We start from the raw sequence: 25,269 nt of genomic DNA, 5'->3' as shown, positions 1-25,269 counted from the left end.
TGATAGTTGTGATTCTAGATATTAGTTACTGTTTTTTGATAAATAGTTATGATGTTTGGGTATTTAGTTATTATTGTTTTTACATCAGTTATGACTTTTTGATTTTTAGTTCCAGTTTTTGGCTAATAGTTTTAGTCTAGAAAATAACTAAAAGATTGTAATTATAGCAAATGAATAATTATTTATTAATTTCATGAGTAACAATGATTCATGGTTTTATGGTTATAGTTTTAATATTTGGTTAATAATTATACTCTTAGGGTTAATAGTATGGGCGATCAATTTATTTTGAGGTCATTAGTTTTATTTATTGTATGCATTAGTAAACATTGTTTTTGAATTAGTTATTTGAGATTGGCATAACTAATGCAAAAATGTGATAGTTATTTAAGAAAAAAAGAACTAGTGTGTTAGTTATTTAAGAAAGAGAGAATTATTTATGCATGATACTGAAATTAGGGCCAATAAAATACATTATAATCTAATTTTTGTAATATAACTAATATATACTTCAGCACTTAACTAATGTACTTTAGCGTTCAACTAATATATATACTTCAACACTTAATTATTTCACCCAGAAGCAACTTAAGGCTGGCATAATTAATAGGTGCAAGTGCTTAACTAATTGTATTGTTGATTTGATACACGCGCATGATATAAGTCGACATCAACTGTCTCACGTTAACACTAACATGAAACCGTCTGTTTAAAAACAGATTCAAACTTCAGTTTTTTTTCTATTTTTTTTTTTTTTGTTTTCTTATTTTGACTAGAGCTTCTGTTCGTCCTTTAAAACAATTAATGACTCAACTATATGAATGTAATTTTCCATAACAGATCATAAATATACAAGACATCAAAATTGGACTGCAGTCTACTGCAGATTCATTACATTTGTGTACAAGATGAGTAACTTTGGCATCTTCCTACTTCTGTGAGAAAAAGAAATGAATCGAAATTCTTGGAATGGAAGCATAAACTTATAACGGTAGGAATTCTCTGGAAATCCTTCATTTCTTCTTATGGGCCTTTTTTACCTTGCTCTTCACAGAAAGTGCACTTGCAACACTCCTCCCTTCGAGGTTCTTTGCCAACTTAGCAACACTAGCCATACCCCTTCTTGCAGCAGCCCGATGCTCGGGTCTACGGCTCAGCATCTTACGGTCTAGTGGCCAGTACGCATATGGCTCTAGTTTTCCCTTCTTTTTCACATCCCCACGAGCCTTCTTACTAGCATATTCCTTTCCAGTATAAGCCCATCCTGACACTGATGTTTTTCTACGTTTCTGGGTTCTCTTCGAATCTGTAGAAACATAACTACGGACTTCAGTCTTATCTTCATTGAATTCATGATCATAAGATTTCTCTCTCTTTGGTACTTCTCCATCACGAATTATAAGTCGCCCCTCTTCATCAAACTCTGGCTCATCTTCTGAATCAAGCTTCCTTTTCAGATTCCCTCCTGAGCGAAGAGCTAGCCTGGTTTTTCGCTGGTCTAGAAGATCAAGTGGTTCACCTTCTAATTGGCTAAGCGAGTCCTCCAATAAGGCTCTTGCAGATTTCGTTCTTTTCCTTGACCTAAGAGACATTGGATGTAAGAGAAATTAATTGGGAATAAAGGTTGAAATTCACACAACAACAATTACAATGCTAAAGCCTTAGTTTCAAAAATGGGGTCAGTCCACAAACACCGACGCTGCGATCATCTGTAAATGCTATATTGTCTGAAATCTCCGAATATATAAAATAACACGCAACTAAAAGGTTAATAGAAGCTCTTCATATCACCTCCTCCATAAGGAACTCCATATCCACTTAATTTAAGTTGTGCTGTACCAAAAATATTTGATCATAACATAATATCTTGGACAACCTAAGATAGTATGTGGCAATTACCTTCAGAAAAGGATAGTAGTAAAACATAGGCCATTGGATTTGACTAATAAACAACAAGATATTAACCTTAATGATAGCGCTTTTGATGTTAACTTAGAAGATGCTATGCTTCGTCGACCAACAGATGTCTCTGCATCCATATCATCTCCGTCACTTGTTTCTTCATCGAAGTCTGAGAATATCTTAGTGTGAGCCCACTCACTTTGCCTGCAAAGTGCAGTTACACCCGTCAATTGCAAAATAAGTTATAGTATCAGATAACTTCAATAGTTTCCAATAAAAACATGAACTATCACTATAACTCCCATTTTATTAAACATTTCTGCTCACAAAACATAACTACAGCCATTGGCAGAGAAAGAACGCAAAACAATTGGCTTCATAAAATCTGTCATCAAATCAGAATGCTCTTTCCGAACACACCTCCCCCCCCCCCCCCCTCCACAATGTCTCTTTGGCTCAGATAAGAAGTTCACTCTTATTTACAGAACCCACAGAGATGTGGGATGTCAGGTTAAAAACTTTATCTTCACGCATATATCAAGAAACAACAGTGGCAAAACTTTAACCTGGATGTAGTTGCTTTTGAATGGTAGGATCTTGTCTCAGAATTGGCTGCCAACTTCCTCTCTGTCCGCTCCTTCATCTGAATGGAACCAACACATTAGCAATCACAAACAAAAGAACATATGTTAACTAATAAAAGCAAAACAAAATTATATACAGCTTTGAACCTTTCGGATATTAGTAAGAAGTTTCATGTGTTCTTCAGGCATTACAGCCTTAACAGCATCCATCCCACATTTCTTGACAAGCATCTCCAGCAAGTGCTTAACCTACCAACGACACAAAACCACTTTTGACTACTTAAAATTTTCAAACAAGACAAATTGAAAGCTCTAAAATTAGTGGAAGACTACATTCTCAATAGAAATCAGGACATAACAATTACACACACTGGTGATAATCAGCCTGGAAGGTTGATTTGCATAGTATAATTTTACTATGTATTTGTGAGGGAAAAATGAACATTAGTACCAAAAAATATGCAGAGTCTCCAGTAGTATGCCAGCAGCCATTGTTTGCAGAAGACCGAATAAAGTAATATAGCATGGACAAGATCACCAATAGAGTAATCAGGGGCTGACCTATTAAGGGTCCTGGGTGGCACAGGCCCAGCCAAAAAAATCAGATTTCCTTTTGTTTTAAAGGTGGGCAAGTTTTACGTAGAATAAAAGTAATACGCGCGACATAAATCCATCAAATGCATCTTTGCTCAGTGGTAAATTCACCAAACTGTCTAACAATTCCTGTATGACAGCGGGTATTGTTGGACGCGGGATTCGAATCCCTGAAACACCAATTCCAGCTATTTTTTTCCTTTTTTTTTCTTCTTTGCTTGATGGCTTTTTTTTGTTTGTTTGTTTAATTTTTTACTTCTTGTTCTTTTCTCTTTTACCATTTTTTCTTTTATATCTGATCTTCATTTCATCATCTTGAATGGTACCCATCTCTCTTTATTTAGCTCTAATTTTAACCGTTTTTTGTGATATAACGATTATTCTCCTTCAGTTTTCAAATAAATTCAACAATTTGACTTTGTACACTATTGCTATATTAAGTTTGACCAAGCTTTATTTACAAATACTTAAAAATAATTGCTATGTAAAAAATTGGATTTGTCTCTATTTACATTTACCAAATTTATATCAACTTTTAAAGTAATTTATGAACATATAATTGAAGATATAAAAGGTAAGAGCTGCATATGTTGATGAGTGTAAAAGTCAAATCTGTTAGATTAACTAAAAATAGAGACAACATTAAAATATCTATATAATTAAGGTATATCTAATACATGCTTCAAATAATATAAAGTTTTTCTTATTGTTAAAACTAAACTTCTCAATTCTCATATGTTATTATGATCATTGTTTATTTGCTTGGTTTAGTTAGGACCCCCAAATTCAAAATCCTAGATCTATCCCTGATAGTAAATAACAAAATCTAAGTTCAAAGATGGCAATAAAGCATCAATCACCCAGGGTTCCTACAAGGAAGTCAAATCCCCAAAGAAAACCCCATGCAACCGCACAAAACTACACTGTAAGATCAATATTGGATGCAAAAGTAGCTTTCCTTCTTAACATCAGTCAACAAACATAAAACTACAAACCACAACTAAATTCGGAACTGTGATCAGGAGATCTATGGAAACAAGTGCAATGTTAAGTCAGGCACACCAACTGAACAAAGGATTCATGCTGGAAATTCCTTCTAATTTTCCACAACTGATTTTTTGGATTTTTTCCAACAAATCTTATATTCTTTGTAAGGAAAGAATTTTCTTTAGAGCAGGGGGGGGGGAGAGTTCAGTAACAGGGGCTAGAAGTCTACAAAACGTAAGGAACAAAACAAAAGAACTCCAGCCCCAAGTACGTCAGGACGGAAACACCACGCAAACCCCATGACTGTGAACCCAAGCGCAGCTAGAATCTAGATACACCACCAAGTCTCAGAAGGATGAGCCCTATTTTGGTTAACCCGCCCCCCTCTCTATACAAACACAAAATTACTGCTTTATTGACCAGTTTTCACTTGCAAACAGTTACCTCTGAGGACAGTAGGAATCCTCACCACCCAATGAATGAATCTGATATTTGACTTAATCGCAATATCATACACAAGGGAAGGAGAAAGATCTCTGCTAAGAAAAACTGAGGGCGTATCCTTATCGAGCCAACTAAAACTAGTTGAGCAAATGATCCATTCAGAGTTTATAGCTATTATGGTTTGTTTGGTTAGTGGTACTAAATGGTGGTAATAGTAATGTTTTTTCGTGTAAATTTGTGAATATATTTCCAAGTTAATATCCATGGTAAAGAAACTTGATGCCAAAACATGGATTTTCCTTCATAATTTTTCATTACCGCTCAATACCACCTTCCCAAGTGGTAATGTATGGTAATGAATGTTTAGCAAGAAAATAGGTGTTTTGGTATAAAGTATTACCACGGATGTTAACATGGGAATGCCTTCACAAATTTACACTAGAAACCATTACCATTACTACCATTAGTACCACTAACCAAACGGGCCTTAAAGGTTCAAAACAAAAGGAAATCACAACCAAAGTAATATGCCTAAGAAAGAAGTACATTACCGACTTAAAGAGCTAAATGGCTAGAACAACAAGAAAGTATCATCCACTACAGCAACCTACAAACCTTAGCTTTAAAATGATTCTTCGAATCATCCTGCCACTTCAAAACGCCTTCAACCATGAGCTTCAGGTGACTATGCAGGTTCTCAGATTGTGATTTTGCAACCAACACCTTAAGTAGACCCAAATTAGCCTGAACCAACAATGGTCAATAAATTAACAATAATCCTTCAACTGATATAGAGAAAACCAAAAAGGCTAAATTCGCCATGTAGTTAAAACAAACTAAAAAAAACAGGTCTACAACAGAATTCGACATACTTTAATGATCTCTCTGTTCTTCCTCTGAAGAAGAAGAATTGAGGAGGGCAGCACACTGTATGCACTTGAAAGAAGATCAGAGAATTCATAAGCCAAACGAGCCAAGCCTTTCACAGCAGCACTAATCATATGTGGAGTCTCACCAGCAAGACCTCCCGCTACCTGTGAAAACAAAAGAACCCATAAATCATCTTAATGAGCGATAAAAATGCAAGCCAGTATCTAAGTCAGGTATCTTCCTCCTGCTGTGGCATACACAGGTCTCTTTGGTGGAGTATCTACTTCCCAACTCTTAGACTGACAAGATTTCCCCCTTTTCAATTTTAAAAACCTATTCCCTGTCAAAATCTTAGATTCTAGACCTGAAAATTTAACACTAGTATATCGAGATTAACCCATTGTAGGAAGAGTCGTATAATAACAGATGTCACGTAGGATCCTCTATAGCCATAGACAGGAGACTTATAAGACATAATATGGCAGCCAGCTAAAAAATTAGCTCAAGTTTCCACTCATAACACTGAGTACGAGCTTGTTGACAAATATGGCTTGAAGCAAAACAACCTCATATGGTAGATTTTTTCAAGTGCAGAGCAACATAGTCTTCATTAAGTAAGTTCTGTACTTCATAATCACTGCTCAATACTCAATAGTCAATACTTTCATGACTGTTGATCAGATAATTAACAAGACATTCAGGATGAATCTAAATCTGAGACAACCCATAAAGAAAGATGAACAAGATAGAGCAGCAAAAAAAACTCTTTACCAAATTGAAGAATTGAAGCAAGGTCTCCGTTTTCCCACCCCTCTCTTCATCTCCACAAGCATGACCAATTTGGACGAGGATATCATAAGCCCTATTTCTGGTTTTCTTATTCGCCTGCAAATAAAAATATTAATTAAGAGGGAATAACTACTGAAACCTATCAGCAAGGAAATATGAGCAAATTCGACATGAAAGAGTTCTGCAATTTCTTAAGAAAAGCAATTTATAGAACCCAACCTGCCTTCTCAAATAAGGAAAAATATCAATAGAGTAACAAGCAAAAGCTACTTCTAAAACCCACGTATAATCATAATTAAAGACCACACGCTACTTTCTTTATCAATGAGTAAACTATAAAAAGATAACTTTCAAGCAGTGACTGTAGAGAGAGACAAAGCGAGTGGAATAAATACTTTTGGCCCACGAGAGAGACCTTGCTTGGGGACCGACACGGCGAGCTGTAATGGTAGCTAGTTGCTTCAAATCAGCAAATAAATGTAAAGCCAACAAGTAATCACAGCTTCTACTTATCAATTGAGCTTAAATCCCAAAGCTATAAGTACGCGCCTACGCGGACATAACCAAATATAGATATTTGAATAAGCAGTTAGCAAACAACATATATGTATTATTGACCCTGATTACATTTCTTCCTCACATATGAAGCTCCAGACAGAATTCCTACTTGAACAGAAATTTTACATTAATTACCATAAAGTATTACCGAGCTTCCCATCTCCTCTCTTCATATGTTTTATAGTTTGGGTGAGCACGGATCACAACTTACTCACCTGCCATCAACCCTAGATTCCTAGTCCCTATTCTCAATAACGCTCATTCAACCCCTAATAAAATACCTTTAATTATATTTTAACAGAGCTGATGAGCTAGAAGATTAATGGTCAAGGAACTGTCGGTCGCAGACATAATAGAACACAAGTCTGAAAGTAATCTTAGATTTCAAGCCCAAAGCTACCAACAGATAAGATATTACCCTAGTAATTTAAATATTAGAGAATGCACGCAATTTGTTGGAATATCCACAGCAAGCTTCTCATTCTCATTATGCAAGCTAGGCTGACTGTCAATCATTATTTTTAACACCCCGATTGGTCCAAAAGACCTTATTATAACTTACAATAAAATCCTACTATTCTAATCAAAATCCTATTGTAACGGGACCCTTTTCCAAAACGAATGGTGAAGGGTAATTTTTTTATGGGAAACTTATTTTAGGTGCGTATTGTTTTCTTTTGATTTTCTTATGTGTTCAAATGGTTGGATATCGACACACTGCACGAAAGAGCACAGCTAAAAAGACAGTACACCATTATCCCGTTCTCCCTACGACCTTCAAATGAGGAAGTAAGTACATATTTAAGTATGTACATCGTGTAAGAATCGCTATTGAGTACTACTGTCTGAATGAACTTTTAGAACTCAATGACTTTAATACCCCCAGAAAGGCAAGCTCAACTCGTTTTGGCCATACCCCATAGTGATGATCTTTTTGGACAAGCTAAACAAAATTATATGAATGTCATCGTCAACAATAATGAGCCCAATTTGACAGCAAACACAAATGGAAGAGAATGGTTCCTTAACCTTAAATATTGGGAGACTGTGTTGATGGATGTTATAAAGGAATAGCAATACTATTATGACCCTTCTAGTGAGGGTGAGGAAGCACTACCTAGTGACTCTCAAGAAGACGAAGTAGAGGCTAATGTCACGTTACCCCCTAACCCTAAAGAAAACAATAATCATGAAGATAATGATGCTGAGAATGAAGAAGTGAAGGAAGATTAAGCCTTAAACCGATTATGATAGTAGGATTTTGATGCATGTTATAATAAGGTCTTTTGGACCAAAGTTTAGGGGTGTTAAAATTATCTTCATTGTAGTGTGTTACATTCAACTGAATTTGACTCATTATCTCCGGCAAAGATGGGCCTAAAACCAGGACGCAACCCAGTTGGACCCGACCCATTTTAAATGGGACTAGAATTATGAGACCCATTGGGTTCGGGTTGGATCTAGGTCAAAATAGGGTCGATGTTAAAAATAGGGTCATAGATTCAGACCCAGACCCACCTCACAAACCCTTTTTTTTACATATCAAATATATGGATGGGTCCACAACAAAATTCATAAGTATGGGTCTAGCTAGACCTGACCCATGCCCATCTCTATCTCAGCTGTCTTAACTTGTGTTTTCAGCAATAGTTGATATCAGCTAGACAAAACACACCCTAATTGTTAATAAACAATTATAGAACAGTCAACTTGTAAAAGAAGTCAAGGCAGCTCCACCACAAGGTTCAGGACTATCTATATTATATACAGCTGGCAAAAATCGTGTTCATTTCGTGTCCGTGTTTGTATCATATATAAACGAGTTAGGAAACCCTTACACTAATCCAACCCATTTAATAAATGTGTCATGTCGTGTTGACCCATTTAATCAGACGTGTTGAGAAATCTAAAAACTAACCCCCTTCTTCCGTGTCTAGTTCGCCGTGTTTTTGTGTTTAGGTAGGTTTTGGTAATTTTAAACCAATCTCTATATTAATATCCTTTATTTGTTTAGGAATTGTGTTAAACGAGTTCAAGCGTGTTGTCTTCGTGTTCAGAACCTCAACACTCACCCAACTCATTTAGTAAAATGTGTGGTGTCGTGTTGACCAGTAACTAAACGGGTTGGAGATCCTCAACATTAACCCACTTTTTTCGTATCCGGTTTGTGTCGTTTTTGTCATGTTGTGTCAACTTATGCCAGCTCTAATATTATAGCATGAAATCTTAACACATGCCTCCCATACCATATCCTATTAAACATACCCAGTGTATGTGCCAAACCAAGCAGACATCAAATATCAAAAAGTGGTTAGGCATTGAATTTTTAATTGTTATTCCAAAGTGTGAAATCTTCCATCCCAGAGCATATATAATATAAATTCCATTAGTTTTGCTTCTACAGCTTAATAATGGATAGAATTGATCCTATGCACAAAGCAACCCAGACAACGAAGAAGACACATTAGGAAAGTCAGGGGAAGTGCGCTTCTAGGCACCTGGAAGGCTGGAACTGTTTTAGCTAGAATGTGTAGAATAGAGTTATAGAATCTAAGAGAACCGAGATTACTTCAAATTGAAACTTTACCTAGCGTTATGAATCAAATCCAAGCAAACTTCTCACTTAGAAAGAGAAGCTTTTACCTTTTCTTTTCATCCTTAATATACAGCTTTACAATAGTTCTTTTTTTACCCCTTCCTTTCTCTCTTACGGCAGTTGTGAAGGTGTCCCACTGCTGACCCTGAGCAGAGTACTCACATGCCCTTATTTAAATTTCTTTTTTTTTTTTTACCTTAAGGTGTTTTATTTTGGAGTATCTATGTATTTTAGTCATATGCATATATATCATACAATGCTCTTTTATAAAAATTATTCAACATAGAAGAAGAAAAAAAAATCGAAAGAAATACAATTCTATCTAGCCTACAAGATGAGGGTGCCTAGGCTTCGCCGCTCTGGGGACCATCTGCACCTACCACCTTTTAAAACTAAGTTCACTAACGAATAGATTACTAATTCAAGTATCAACTTTTGAACTTTTTGAAAATAAAATAGACATGTAATATATAATATTTATACAGTAGAATTGTTGGTTTTCAAATAGCCATTTAAAACTAATGTTGTAATAAAAGACTTCCATATTCATTCTTTTACAAATTTATAATCATCGTTATATCATAACATCTAATACCCTCACCATATGACCAATATATAATTAAAAAATTAACAAACTTTTCCAGATGCAAGTTTAAAAGTGAACACCATAACAAATTGCAATAATATCAATCTCATATCATACCTCTTTCAGAGCAAGTACAACTTCAGTTAAGAATGAACTGATGATTTCACCCGTTTTAAAATCTGCTTCATCCTGGGGATGGAAACGGCAAAAGGAAAGTGTAAGAAGGGGAGAGAAGTCATCTTTCAACATATTATTTCACATTATTCCTCCGTTATTTTTCTCACTTCCACCGTATTCAATTTGTATACTATCCATATGCCTCACTTTGACTCTCATGTGTTACTTATACGTAAGGAATGAGGGATCTTGTTAAATTCGTCTTAATATACTGTTTCGAAATACCAACTTTTGATGATGTTTACTTATACACAATTCAAGATTTTAATGCTCAAAGTTCAGTGTCGACAAACGTGCAAACTAGAAACAGTAGAAGTTAAAAGAAAGCAGCAGAAGTAACAATACTAAAAAGCAAGCAATCACAAAATTTAAAGAAGGAAATCAAAACCTTGGCCACATGGACAATCAGGAAATACAAACAGTCAAGCCTATGACGTTTGGCCGAGAAATGGCATGAAGGCAGCACTTCAATCATCAGCTTCAGAACCACTTCAAGCTTTCTCGAAATAAACCCATCCGAATTCTACCATCAAAACCCAAGTTATTCAAAAAGTAACAAAAAGTTCAACTACAAAAGGAATCTCATATTGCTAATATATGAACATGTCAAATGATTAAAAACACTTGTTGATAACAACAATAGTAAATTCAAGCATAAAGTATCTTCTCCCAAATGATCAGAAAGTGTCATTTCCTTTTGCATAAATTATCAAAAGCACCGCCTACCCCCACCCCAGTCCCCAGTCCACACATCCCCACCCCCCAAGGAAGCATCTGCAAGTGCCACAATGGTGTAGAATACACTTCTAAGATACCAAATAAAGTTCTAAAATGACGAAATTTTGCCAGTGGAAAGCCAAGCTAACTTAGATGTGTTGCACCCCGTTAAACTGACTATATGTATATCACACCTCCTAAGGTCATTGCCAAAGCTCCGAGTGAATCCGAATTCCGAAATAAAGCAGAACTTTTCACTGATGAGGTGTTCTCAGTCTCATCTTGTAAAAATCTCTATTTACTACTCGATTTTCTTTGGGCTGTATAGCTCAGTTGATAGAGCATTGGGTTTTAGCCTAATGGTCGCACGTTCAAGTTCTGATATACCCCCAACAACTTCCAAAATCGAAGGAATCTACAATTGCAACTGTTCGCCAAATTTTGGTCATGAGACCAATTGTGTCACTGAAACAGGAAAGACCTATGCACGACCTAGCTCAAGGGTTGAGAAGAAGCGCTAAGCTTTGACATTCTTGATTAACTGCTGCTACAGTGGAGTTGACAGCCCCTGTCTTTTCTGTTTGCTTTTTCTTCCTCTTGCTCGGTAGAATGGCGAGTGAATTTATAAACATGATTCAGACCGCATAGTTCAATCTAAAGCCTGTGAGGCAAAATAGAAGCGATTGAACTTCACCTATAATCTCAGCTTAGTGGGCAACCATAATTCCCTTTTCTGGTGTTGGTGTTGGAAGTTTTTGAAAGCAATTTTTTTAGTCGGGCTCCCTTTTCAGAGCTGCTCCTGACAGCTCTTTTCATCATCAAAAACAACCTGATTTCTGGCCTCCAAAGGCTTGTCAGTATATACTTCAACCACAAATGCCAGTCTACTCTAGCTAAATATCAAAGAACCCCCCCCCCCCCAAATTAGATTACCGTCTAAAATGCTCCTATTCAGTCAGACCTATAACCTCAACCAGATATGAAATGGAAGTGGATGATAAGATGCAAACTCTAAAATGCAAAAGCTCGAAGTGGTTCAAGATCACCTTTAGAATTATTGAAAGAACTTTGTACGCCTTCTTTTGGATCAGGCCATCTACATCCTGCAGTTTATGATACCAGAGATAGCACCAGATATATGTCACAATCGGAGCCCAGAAAAACATATTGATATAATTAATCCCAACTTTCACCTGTCATTTCCTAATATTTCCAACTTCTAATTATTTCATAATAGTCCCGACTTTTGGGTTAGCTTTTCAAAATAATCCAAACTATTATAGTTTACACATACCATAGACCCATAAGGGATTAACGAAGGCAAACGTAACAACAATTTGGATTATTTTGAAAAGGTCCCCCCAAAAGTTGGGATTATTCAGAAATAAATACAAAGATGGGATTAATTACACAAGAAGTGACGGTTGGTATTATTAATATCAATTTTCCTAATATATACTTCCTCCGTTTAGAAATAGTTGCACCGTTTCTACTTTTCACGCATGCCGATGTATGATTTCAACCATTAATATCTTTAATTATCAATAAGTAAAAATTATAAAAAGTTGATATTAAAAAAATTTACATCGAGACAAATCTAACAAGATCCCACATGACTATGTTTTTCCTAAAATATAAATCACCAAAGACAATCTAATTGTAAGATGTGAATAGTGCACAAAATAGAAATGGTGCAACTATTTCTAAACGGAGGAAGTATTAGTGAATCACAAACCTTCAATGCTGGAATTATTGCAGTAAATAAGACATCGATCTCCTGAGTCCCCAAACCAGGCAAAAGTGAAACAGCCAAATCAAAAAGATGTGCTCTGCCAAAGTAATAAGAAAAAATGAAGAATGATCAATTATCATTCTAGGCTTTAAAAAAATGGCATTCCTTAACTGAGCACATCGCTTCATTGATCCATTATTACAGAAGGCACATTACTAACAAGACAGAAATGTAGCACACCTCTCACGAGAAAGTGAGTTCTCCGTGGAGGAACTGTCAATCTGCATTGAATCTCTAGTGTTCTCTACTTGATTAGCATTAATAGTGACCTTCAAAAGTCGCTTCATTTTGGTCTTGAAAATACTTGATACAACATCCTTGCTTGCAATTGAAGCAAATTCACCAATTGTAGCCTAAAATGTGAAATGATACAAAAGTGGTGTGAGCTTCAAATATTACAAAAGATCTCAAATTTTGAGAGCAAACGAACTCACAAGTTTGATGCGTCAAAATAAAAAATAAAAAATTGCCTAACAACAAATCAGTTGTATGGTTGTACCATATCACTGTAATCTACCAGTCTGGACTCTATTATTCACTTAAATTGAGGCAGACTACTACATGCTCCATGTACTACAAAAGAAAGGCTTCACCATTCTAAGATACTCGAGAACTATTAAGTAATGTCTTACGAGGAGTCGAGGACCCTCTACTCAACTATTAACGAAGATCTAATTTATCTCTGCTTCAGTTTATGTAGGCAGAGAGAGTGGAGGTCCTTTTTTTCCAAGAAACTCGTATTCTGCAGCAAAAAGAACAGAATGACCATATTTGCTCACTGACCCAGATATAATCCAATACAGTTTACATGCCTCTTTACCATGTAAGTTACAACAAAACTCATGAAGATTTATCCCCTTACTGTTGGAAACCTCGCGAATCTGTATTTTAGAATTGCTTTCAGTTAATTGAGGTATTATTCCTTCACATACCACAGGAAAAAGCATAAGATGCAGGAACTGGACCTCAGTTTTTATGAAGCCAATCAAGGGTAAAAGGAAAACTTCAAGGAAGGAGGAAAAGGCAGAGGATAAAAGAAATCCCTGATGATACATAAAATGTGGTCATAATCTTCAACTTTACAAGATCAAGGACCAAATGAAATAATAGACACTGCACAGCTATCTCGAAGAACATTACAAAAAAGAAACAGGGTTATACACTGAGAATCCGTGTAGAAGCGACAACTTCACTTGTATGTGGAGTCTCCATGTACCTGAGCATGTCTTAGCAGTTCGAGCACATAACAAACTCATGCTATTCTTATTGGGGCATCTTTGGAATGAGCAAAACTACGGGTTAATAAAGTTCAAATAAGAAGTGAGAGAGAGATGAAGTACTGGCGGTTTGAAGAAGGAAGTGATGACCAGAGTAGAGGCTTATATGTATTACCCCCATTTTGGGTAGAATTACAGGGGGTGTTGAGAACCAAAGTGGATCCACTCAACCTTACACCTATACAATTACCATGCCTCATAATGCACGTCTATTGGTATAAAAGGGAGAAGAAAATCAGTATGAAAAATACTTAACAATTAACAAACCGAATTTATTGAAGAAAAAAAAATCCTTCAACGGCAAGGGATACCATGCACTGAGCACTCTCCATTCCGAGGATTTTCTTCAACCCATGGCAACGACTTGAACTTGAAATCTTTTGGCTTAACTAGCTCACTCCACTTGGGATCTACCCATTCATTTTTGCAGGTGAGCTAGATGCAGAGTTTACCACTTTACCTCTATGAACCCCATTTTTATAGATTGGTAAGTTGACAGCCCATCAGGTCTAGGCATGGTGAATATTTCTCTAAAAACTGATTGAACCAAAACTATATACACAACAACAGACGTTATTCTACACAAATAAGCAACCTGACACCAAGAACTTCTTCCGAAAAGGCAAGCTCATGATAAGAACTGATAAAAAGCCCTTATATTAACTGTTATTATAGATACTGGGTCAAGAGAAGGACTATAAATATTCCCCATTAACTTATGGCATAGAAAGACACCAGATCCACACGATTCATAGCCAAAGAAAACACTAATCTACCGAGACCACCAACCTTACGTTAATCAAGAATAAGAAAGTTAAAATGAATACTGAAGCACAAAAATTTACATGGAAATTTACCTGCAAACTTCCACCAGGATCGTTTGTGGAATTCAGGAAAACTTTGGATAAAACTGACAAGAAGCTACTAGCATAAGACCTCAAAACTCCCAAATTAGCAGCAGCCACCTCTTGATTGTAACAACCAATAGCTCTCTCAGTGGAAGCATTCAGTTTATCACTGGGAATATAATTGTGTCCTTCTAAAATACACTTGTTCTGTTGAATGAGGATTAGCAAACTGGAGCAAATGATTCCATGGAGATCAGATTCTTCACTCAGAGCATTGCGCAATACATTCTCGAGAAATTTGAAGCTTTCAGCAGTGTCCAACGGGTAATTGCAAAATGAAGGCAATAAGGACCACACTTGTGATACCATCCTGTCTGCATATCTTGATGACTGGACTTTCCCCTCAAGCTTAAGCTGACAAAATACTTAAATTTATCAATGATACAAAAACAAATGTAGTAGAGCATTTCTGCTAGCAAAGTAGCATAACTAAAGTACCTTGTGAGATTTCTGCTTAAGATTACCGATTGTACCGAGCAACGACTCAACATAGAACCTCAAGCGCGCACCAACAGTATACTGTTTAAGAATTGGAAAAAGCCAACCATTTATCTCAGATAGATTATCAGCTTCCAGTTTCAGTGGGAGTATGCTTAAAAAAGCTTCAGGTCCCATCGCCCCAAGAGCTGATCCAATGCAATCTTGCAGCTGCACATGAGAATAAGCCACTACATGTCAAAGAAGTTGCTGAAGGGGTAATAAAAACATTAACATAAGAAGACAAAAGGTAAAACATTAGTTGCATGTGTCACACCCATAAAGAACGCCTTGAAGGACTACATTTGTCAACACAGATTGGTACATGATTCAATGACCCGCCACGCCATGCAGGCATATAACATAATGCAAGGAAACTCAAGCATCCCAGGAAAATTGACAGCTGAAACTCTACCAAGGCATTTTCGGATCATGGACTATCTTACCGGCTTGGGCTTTTAATTACGCCCAGATCCTAAGATCAACACTGGTAAGAATCAAATGATGATAGTTCAAGAGAACTCTTATTAGCATGACGAACATTTCGCTTCAAGAGCTGAACCCAACTTTTTGGGTGAAAATAAAAATATTTTACTTTGTAATAGCCTCGTAGAGATGTCATAAGGCCTTAGTTTTAAAAGGCGCAAGGCAAAGGGAGGCGCCAAGGCAACAGTGCACGCATCTTGTAGAAGAGATGCACCTTCTCTCTATTTTAGAAAAAAAAAATATTAAGCTATAAAGTTTGACTTAAAAGGGCCCAAAAAAATCTGCTGTACCATTTCAGCTTTTTTTTTCCTTTTGATATTTTAAAAGATCCCTAGTAGTTGAGGCCGGAAAGTGGAGGTAAAAAGAAACAATCAATACAAGATTGATATTAACTTATTGTGACACTAGAATGAAAATTTGACAGCAAAAGGAGATAGTGACAGCTCAACAATTGGAATATAGAAGGCTGTGAAAAGTTAAAAATCAACTTTCAAAGTAATACATATGATTGTTTTTTTTTAACCAGCCCTTAGTAGCTTAGTAAGAGAAAGACATCCAAACAGAAGTAAAAAAAAATTATAAAAAAAAAAGCTCTCGGCAGAGCGGAAGAAGGATTACCGGTCTGCGGCCACCAGAGGTAGGAACACCGGCGACTCCGACTACCACTGGTCAAGACTACTCGGCTGATTCTGTCACAATATATATTGCCAGCAACGTTCAATTTTGACTGGTTAGCAAATTAGGGTTTTGACCTAATTAGGGTTTTTGATTTAGGGCATAAATTGGGGTAAAATCATGCAATTACTTGAAGACTTTGTGACTTAATTTGAGAAATTTAGTACAAATTTATGGTCTTTTCCTCGGAACAAAAAACGGTCAAGGAAGGCGCCCTGCACCTCTCTGGAAGCGGGCGCGCGCCTCCCAGCATCTGCTGTAGATCACCTCACCTGTCAGATGCGTTTTCCTGAACGCCTGAACTCACCCCTGGCCTAGGAGCGTGGGCGCGCTTTTAAAAACTAAGCATAAGGCAAATCTAGGACACTTCGCATCAGATCTTTAAGCAAAAGGAAAGGATCAGGATAGACAACAAATGCTTTGGACAAGTACCAAGGGCAGATTGCAAAATGCTTAGGAGGAATATTTTGTTCTTGGTAGATGGCAAAATGCTTAGGAGGAATATTTTGTTGGCAACAAGTCCTTCACCACAAAGGAATCAGTTAACTAGAACATGAATCATTTCTGATACAGGATAGTGTTACGAATGGGCATGAAACTACTGCATGATAAGGGCATACTTCTAGTTTACATTGAGCAAGTAGGCAAAAACATTTACCTGACCATCGTTCTATACTTAAGAGTGATAATTAAAAAAATTCCGCAGCTGCCTAACCAGATCAATTAGGATAGTTTGAACATGAATGTTCTTGACTTTTGGTAGTATTCGACATCCCTCATACCTAATCTCGAGGAAAGCTTAACCAAACCAGCAATGTACAGACATTCTCTAAAATGAAAGCATAAACATATATGAGTATCAAGTAAGAATCAATAGGCAACCTGTTTCCTCTCTGGGAAATCATCATCGCTTTCCTTCTCTATGCTTGCCAAGCTCTCCAGGGTGCTCCTTAGGAGGTCAGAAGAGAATTTACCTAAAATGGTAATGCATATAGATCACAACATGATATGCAGAAGTCCAAAAAAACAAATTATGTCCCACAGGAGGAAGAAGGTAAAGAGGCAAAAAGGCTGAAATAAATTCAAACCACTAGATACCTAGTTTGTCAAACATCAAAGAGACGATCTGAAATGACATGTCCCACTCTCTCCGATATCTGTTGTCAAGCAAACTTCCAATAGTAGCACAAATTTTCTCAATACTAGATGGTGTGGACTTCCTGTTGCTGAAGTCTGAAATAAGTGTTACCCGTTCAACGCCTTGTTTTATTAGGTCTTCATCAACACAAGCTTGTATCAGATTCTTCATTGCCTCAGTCGCAGCAAATTTAGCTTCTTCAAACCCAGATTCAAACACATCTGCGAAGTAGGCAAGTAGAATAGCAAACATACTGGTAAAATATCACTAATTTCTTTTGCTGAACACTCAGACATATGAAGAGGGGGAGGGGTGCCAACCTTGCAAGGCATTCAGAACGAGGGGAAGCTTGTCAACACAGATCTGCCTGTTGAGATTGTAGACTTTCCTCATTCCGACATCCAACAAACGAGCAGTGAAAGTCATGCCATCAGCTGACGTCTCGTCCACTGGAACTGAAACAGCCAGAGAGCTTAAAAGATCTGCCAGCTCTTCAGGTTTAACTTCCACACTAGGATGAAGGCAAAGGACACTCAAACTATCCGTTATCCGTCTTGTGACAAGGGGTTTACGCACCCCCAGTAGGGTTTTGTAGTACTTCAAAATGCAAGTTTTGTATTTCATGGAAATATAAGGCAGGCAATCTTTAAGGGCTTCAAGGACATGCAGAATCTCCTGAGCTCCTTTCTCAGCAGGGGCGCCTTTCGATGCTCCGGCAAGTAGCAACAATTTTTCAAACACGTTTGTAAATCCTTCACTTGCAGGTGCCAATAGTGATGATCCCTGAAAGCTTTGTAAGACATCTCGAACACAGATATGTGATTGCCTCCTCACCTGTAGAAATCGAACAATCAAATATCATCCAAAATATTATTTGAAGTTACGTATTCTATTCACAACATCAAGACACTAATGAAAAACTAATATTGTAAAAGCAAAACGAAAGCAGAGATGAGCAGCCAAGCAGAAACACAGCAGCCCGGACGGGTGGCACATATGACAGAGGTGAATAGGGATGCTGGGCTCGCAACACATGCCCGGTCAAGCACATATTTCCGAAGCTACTGCTTAATTTAGGATTGTAGCTCCAGGCTGGCATATCTGTGGTTCAGAGTTTACAGATAGTAAACTTCCTTCCAAATTGAGTTTAGAAAATATCCTAAGCCAATTAGAGGAATCATTCTAATATGCTAGTTGACATATATGAGAGGTTATTGACGTGTTTAAGTTTTCTAATGTTACAAGGTTATTATTGATTGTAGATCTCTGTATAAAGACCATTAGAAGAGATTTTACAATTTAAGGAAAGCTTATAAGCAAAAGCTAAAGTAGGGAGAAAAATCACTAAGACAGCAAAAACATTGCTAAGAACGATTATCTTCAGAGGCTGTTTTGAAGAAACTTCACTTCTAATTCAAAGAAGCGAGTAAGCATATTACCCTTAAAAATTTGTATTTACGATTCAGAACAAATCAGTTAGCTGAACCTTGGTCGTAAACCATCTGACAAGTAGAGCAACGTATCACATTTAAGAAAAGCAACAGATTTCACAGGACATTATCCGTCGAAAGAAAGGGACTTATGGCAGCAGACAGACTTATTGGAACCATTTTCTCCACTCTTTCATTCCCAACATCTCAATTTTTCCTCCTCAGCCCTATAGATTTCCACCAAACCGAACAAAAGAAAACTAATACTTATTTGCATTTTCCAAGGAAAGTATTTTTCATGAAAGATGTTTTCCATCAAACCAAACGGATTAGTGAATCAATTATATTTATCAAAATTAGAGCAACCAAACCACAAACTCAAAACCTTAGCAACGCGTGCATTACATTCAGATAGGCAGGCGATCATGCCACTCATTAAGCAAACCTAAGCCCCCAGCAAATTCGAGCACACGCACAAAACAGTTAATTTGATTACTTAAAGATACAATTATGCAAACACCAAAATCCATTCTTGCAAAACTAAAAAACTACAAAAAAAATCACCAAAATTTATACCTTTGCATCCGATTGAGTAACGAAACCGAGTAAAAACCCGTAAAACTGACTAACATCAGACCAACTCAAAGAATCCCTAATCACCAACAAACTCGAAACACAATTCAACCCTGCCGCAATACAATCAGACGACAAATTATTACCACCACGTAAAACCCTAACCAACAACTCTAACAACAACACCTTCTTCTTCCTTAAAATCCCCACTGAAATCCTCGGCATAATCAACGACAGCAAAGTAACAAGCGCGTCAACAGGGCGGTTAGGAGAAGAAGAGGAAGAGTCAGAGGAGAGAGAAAGGCGGTCAATTGACGCAACAATAGCGCCGAAGTAAGCGACAGGAGAGAGAGGCACTTTAAGGTCTTTAAGCTCCTGTGACATGGCGCCGATAACAGAGCAAAGATGGAGGTGTTGTTCATTGTTGGAGTTGCTGAATTTGGAGAGAATTATTGCGCAGAAATCGTCGGTTTCTTCTTCGAAATTGTCGAATTCTTGGAGTTCTAGACCTTCCATCTCCATGATTGATGGTAAGAGATGGTGTTGAAGCTCTAGGCTGCTGAGAAGTGAAGCACTTGTTAGTTAGGGCTTTAGAGTTTAGGGGTTTTAGTTTTAGGTTGCTGCGGCTGGCGCAAATTTGTAGGTAGACCCGAGACTTGGTTTGAAACGCAACAGCCAACAAACCAAACGCAAGAACTCGCAGAAATATAAATAATTTATTATAAAAAAAATTGAAACGCAAGAAATGGCAGAAATATAAATAATTTATTATAAAAAAAATTGACAAAGCACTATTAATATAAATAATTTTTAAAAAAAATGACAGAATTAAGTGAAATTCTCCCATAAATTGCGGTATAACTCCATATCCATCGCAATAATTTTTTTTAAAAAAAAATATAAAAAATACTACAATATTATCTATATATCAGATAAGCGCTATTTTTTTTTTTGAAAGTAAATTATAAAAATTAATATCTATATAGCAATTATCAGATAATATAAACTGATTTAAAAAAAAATACTTAGAAATCCCTTGATATCCGGTTTTGATAAAATACCTGTTAAATTTCAAAATTCATATCTCTCTCCTTCAAGGTTTTGCATGCACTCTTCACAGTGATTCTTCACCATTGACGCCATGGATGATCGTCTGAAGGTTGGAAACAAAAGGTAACTAAGTATATATCCAATATTTGTCATCTTCTTCATTAAAATCTTGAATTCTTTTTGCTTTCTCCTGAGTTGGATGATTTTGAGTGGATCAAATTAAACTTTGGTTAGTTAATTTTCATGATTTTCGCAAGAGAGAATGGGTGAGTTGGATGATTTTTAGTAATATGAAAAAAATTATAAGCGACCATTGTTTGTTCTTTGGTGTGAAGGTGATGCTAGATTGTAAAGTATCTGAAAAGGTAACTTACGTACGTATTATTTGTTTGCTGCCACAAAGCTCAACTTTGGCAAGTTCTTTTTTTGATAATTTATTTTGCATGGTACCTGATTAATATTCACTCACTTAGAGCATATTAAATGGTAGTCTTGGGTCTACCTACAAATTAGAACCGGATAGCAAAACATCAATATAAAATACCAAAATAAAAGTATATTGTTTGTTCTTTAAAAGTTACTATAATATTTTAGTATTTGGTAGTGATAATATAATAGTGAGTTTTAATTGGTAGTGAGAATTGTTACTGAATTATAATTGTGTTAATTGAATGAATTGTTAGTAAAATTAAATTTATAGACAAAACTATATGCGCATGCTCGGATTGTTTAGTAGCCATGATTTTTGTATTTGCTATTCGAGCTTTGTATATGTAAGTGTCATGTTCTTTTGAGTTTGCGATTCGAGCTTTGTATATGTAAGTTAACTTTTTACCATTGGAAAATAAATATGAACTCTGCTGTTTTTTATTATTGTTTTTGGTGGGAAGCAGTGATTTAGATGTTCCGATGAAGAAGTTTGCAAAGAAGAAAAAGAAATTGGTTAGGAACAATGCGATGCAAGTACAGGTTGTGGATCCGTAATTGTTGGATGACATTAACAAATCATGTGGTCATAAGGATATTGAAAAGTAAGGACGATTATTTAATTGCAATTTTGTGCTATTTAATTTAAACATCACATACATACGATTATAATAATAGTGTAGCTACTTAAATCCATAATTTTAAAGTGATTAGATACTTATGATTTTTATGATGCATTGATTATAGTAGAGAAGTCTGCATACAAGTTCAAGACACACAGAATCAAGGAGAAGAACATTTCTCTGGTCATAATAAGACCATTATCCAGTACCAGAGAACACCACGGAAAACTACAAACTTGCCAGTTATGGAGAAACTGCAATGTGAAGCTTCACATTTGAGTGAGGGAAATGGAGGGGTTAAAAAGATGGATGCACCTAATGGACGTCGTGGACGTCGTGAGCAAGATGTTAGAAAGAAAAGGAAAAGAAAACAATTGGTTACCAGGGAGCCGCTTCAGAAAGGGGGAATGAGCTCGAAGAATGCTAACACATTAGGAAAAAATAAAGTTGAAATCACTCTTAATCCTAGGCATACTGTTCAACAGTTTATGCAACTAATTAAAGGTTTGGAGGGAAGATGATAAGCTAAGAGCGATAAGGGATATGGGATTCGGAGGCCTCATGCATCTTAACTTTCCAAGGATGACACAATATTCGCGGCAAAACTTTTGAGGGATTTTGACCCCTATGGGATGTGCATACTTTTAGATAGGAACAGAGACATTAAGGTATTTTATTTTTATTAGTTTAGTATATTCGTAAATGTTCTTTTTTTAGTAGTATGATGTTATTTGATTTATACCTTTATGAAGTTTCCCTGTTTGATTTCTAGTTTGTAGTTTAGTTATGTCAATTCTTGTATATATGTACATATTCTGACAATCAGTATGGTGTTATAAGTTTTTAATGTGAATGTTCTTTTACTGTCTGTGTTGTGTTCTTTTAATATACTTTCATGTTTATTTTCATTTTTGTGATTTTTTAGTATCACGAATATGTAGTATCAAGTCTTATATGAATATGTTCTTTTTAAATAATTATGGTGTTCCTTTTTTTACACTTTCATGTTCTTTTCCATGATCATTAATTTTTGATGACAATTGGTTTTTTTTTTTACACTTTCATGTTCTTTGTATAGTATTTTGTTGTAATGGTTTTTTTTTTTCCCATAACACAAATCAAGGTCGATGCAATTGATGTCCATGTCGTATATGGTATTTTTATTGGAGGGGAAGTCATTGTTGAGGAAACAGTATCATGGTGGTGGAGTTCCTAGTCTGAAAGCTATAGTCGAGAAACTTCTTAGTCATGGCGTTAATCTTGATGACAATTGGAGGAGAAGCTTTTTGGTTTTAGTAGTTAACACATGCATCAAGTCTAACTCAAACACCCAACCACTATATCGATTTCTTAGTACTACCTTTGACACCATGCGTATATCTTCATACGACTGGTGTAAATATACGTTGGATAGCTTATCTGAATGGGCAATTTACTGGAAGAAGAACACTACAAGGTTCTTCCCGGGCCATTACCCTTCCTCATGGTATCTTATTATTTTCTTTAGTAGCTTTAATATTATTTTCAATTAGTTGTTTTTCTTATTTTTTACATTAATGTCTTCTCTTGTTTTCCAGATTTGTTATTTTGATCGACTGCAAAGGCAAACTTTTTCTCATACTAGATTATTTCCGCTCATCTCGTTATGGCGTTTAGAGGACATTAACAAAAGGATATCTTCTGAATCTGAGTATGGTTTTGGTTGTGGAGCTTTGTTGGATAGGATTGAGAAGCCAGTAAATATGGATATCTCAATACCAACTCATCTCTTGAGCGAAGAAGGACAATCGTGCCAACGACAATGCGAAGAAGAGCAACACCCTCAGGTAGACTATCATCAACCAATCAATGAACAACAAAATCATAAACATCAGGCAGAGGAACAAGAACACCTTGAACCTCCATCCAATCTGCATGTATGTACTTATTCTACTAATCCACATGAAAATGAATTTTGTCATGTTTTGCATAGATTAAATAATGATAAAATAAAAAAGGGAAATTTCCTCAGGTACCCCTGAGGTTTGACGTAATTCCCAAATTACCCCTCACATTTGGGGAATTCCTCAGATACCCCCGAGGTTTGTGTTTGTGCTCAAAATACCCTTACTCTTGACGGAACCCTAACGCCGTTAACTTTTTTTTCTCTCCTTTTTCAGTTTCTCTCCTTCCTCTCACCCTCCTCCATGGATGAACCTCCAAGCTTTCTCTCTCCTCCCACCATCCCACCACACCTCCCCTCCTCCCCTGCCTCCTCACTCAACCACCCACCCTTACCCAGCCCACCACCCAACGCGAGCCACCACCCACCCAACGCGAGCCACCACCCCTCTAACGCGAGCCACCACTGCAGCAGGGAAATCAAAACCCCAATTTCGAGTAGAAATCCAAATTTTCGAGCAACATTTTTGCAATCAAATTCGAATTAAACCTAGATTATTCGAGCAATCAAAACTCTAATTCGAGAAACCCATATTTTGCAATTAAATTGGGGAAATTTCGAAATAAACCCATTCGAATTGAATTGGTGGTGGTATGCGAGAGGAAGGGAGGTGGGTGGTTGGGTGTTTTGCGTGAGTGGTGGCCGTTGGTGGGTGGTTCGCGCAAGTGGGGCAGTGGTGGGCATGCTGGCTGGTTCGCGCAAGTGGGCCCGTGGTGGGTGCTTCGTGGAATTTGATGAGGTCGTCGTGACGAGAGGGAGGTGGGCTTCGTCCACCATTGATGAGGGGTCAGAGGTTTTTAGAGAAGGAGAGGAGCGAGAGAGAGAGTGCGACGAAGGAGAGAGAGTACGAGGATGCTGGTGGACGGCGAAGCTCCGGCGAGCGGCGGTCGAGGCAGGGTTGCGACTGAGCGCGACACAGGGGGTGGGGGGGGAAGGGGAGGTGGTGGGGGTTGGGTGGTTAGGGCTTTAGAGTGGGGTGGGAGGAGAGAGAAAGCTTTCATGTGCATCAATGGAGGATGATGGATGGAGAGAAAAAAAAGGAGAAGGAGAGGAAAACCTAACGGCGTTAAGTTTCCGTCCATAGTAAGGGTATTTTGAGCACAAACACAAACCTCAGGGGTATCTGAGGAATTCCCCAAATGTGAGGGGTAATTTGGGAATTACGTCAAACCTCAGGGGTACCTGAGGAAATTTCCCAATAAAAAAACTAGTGTGTCTAGCAATCCCATGACCTTTTGGGTCATTATTTGCATTTCGTATTACCTTTGAATGGCAATACCTTTTAGTAAATAATAAATTTGCATCTTGTCTTTGGCTCTAATTTCAGGAAATTAACACCAATTGAGAGAGGCAACGTTAAACATTGCTTTGTGTTTTGTACGGGTTACAACCCTCTTGAAATCTGTCGAGAATTTTTCCCAAACACTTTGATAAATAATATCATAGCAAAATGTTGAACAATGTGGTCAAGGGCTCTGGTTCGCAAATGCCTCCGAATTAACAGTTTTCGAAGAAGTGTGTGGGAAGTTCGTTATTGAGTCAGGACAATGAAATCTTTTCTTCTGAGTGGTTTGGAGAGATGGTTGACTTAGCTGTAAAAAGAGTTGTCGGTGAATCTGAACAAGTGTTGCCACGTTGCGGAGAAGAACAATCTACTCCTCTGCAAAC

General features: G+C 37.0%; 1 protein-coding gene across 1 annotated transcript; it reads right to left on the bottom strand.

Annotated features, from left to right (window-relative positions):
* Positions 1–814: 814 nt before the first annotated feature.
* LOC104901637 (uncharacterized) lies at positions 815–20,189 on the bottom strand. The gene is made up of 18 exons (XM_010689228.4): positions 19,564–20,189; positions 17,878–18,391; positions 17,518–17,778; positions 17,302–17,393; positions 15,220–15,429; positions 14,731–15,135; positions 12,777–12,949; positions 12,540–12,633; positions 11,851–11,907; positions 10,476–10,610; positions 10,028–10,099; positions 6,153–6,266; positions 5,384–5,545; positions 5,127–5,255; positions 2,634–2,735; positions 2,469–2,545; positions 1,966–2,106; positions 815–1,581 (listed from the first exon to the last, which is right to left on the bottom strand). The coding sequence occupies exons 1-18, from the start codon at positions 20,080–20,082 to the stop codon at positions 1,014–1,016; spliced, it is 3,825 nt and encodes a 1,274-aa protein (XP_010687530.2). The 5' UTR covers positions 20,083–20,189; the 3' UTR covers positions 815–1,013.
* Between the last annotated feature and the right edge of the window lie 5,080 nt (positions 20,190–25,269).

Source organism: Beta vulgaris, chromosome 8 (assembly GCF_026745355.1).
Source record: "Beta vulgaris subsp. vulgaris cultivar EL10 chromosome 8, EL10.2, whole genome shotgun sequence".
In the NCBI taxonomy this organism is placed as follows: Eukaryota; Viridiplantae; Streptophyta; class Magnoliopsida; order Caryophyllales; family Amaranthaceae; genus Beta; species Beta vulgaris.
This window is presented reverse-complemented; position numbering and strand designations above follow the sequence as displayed.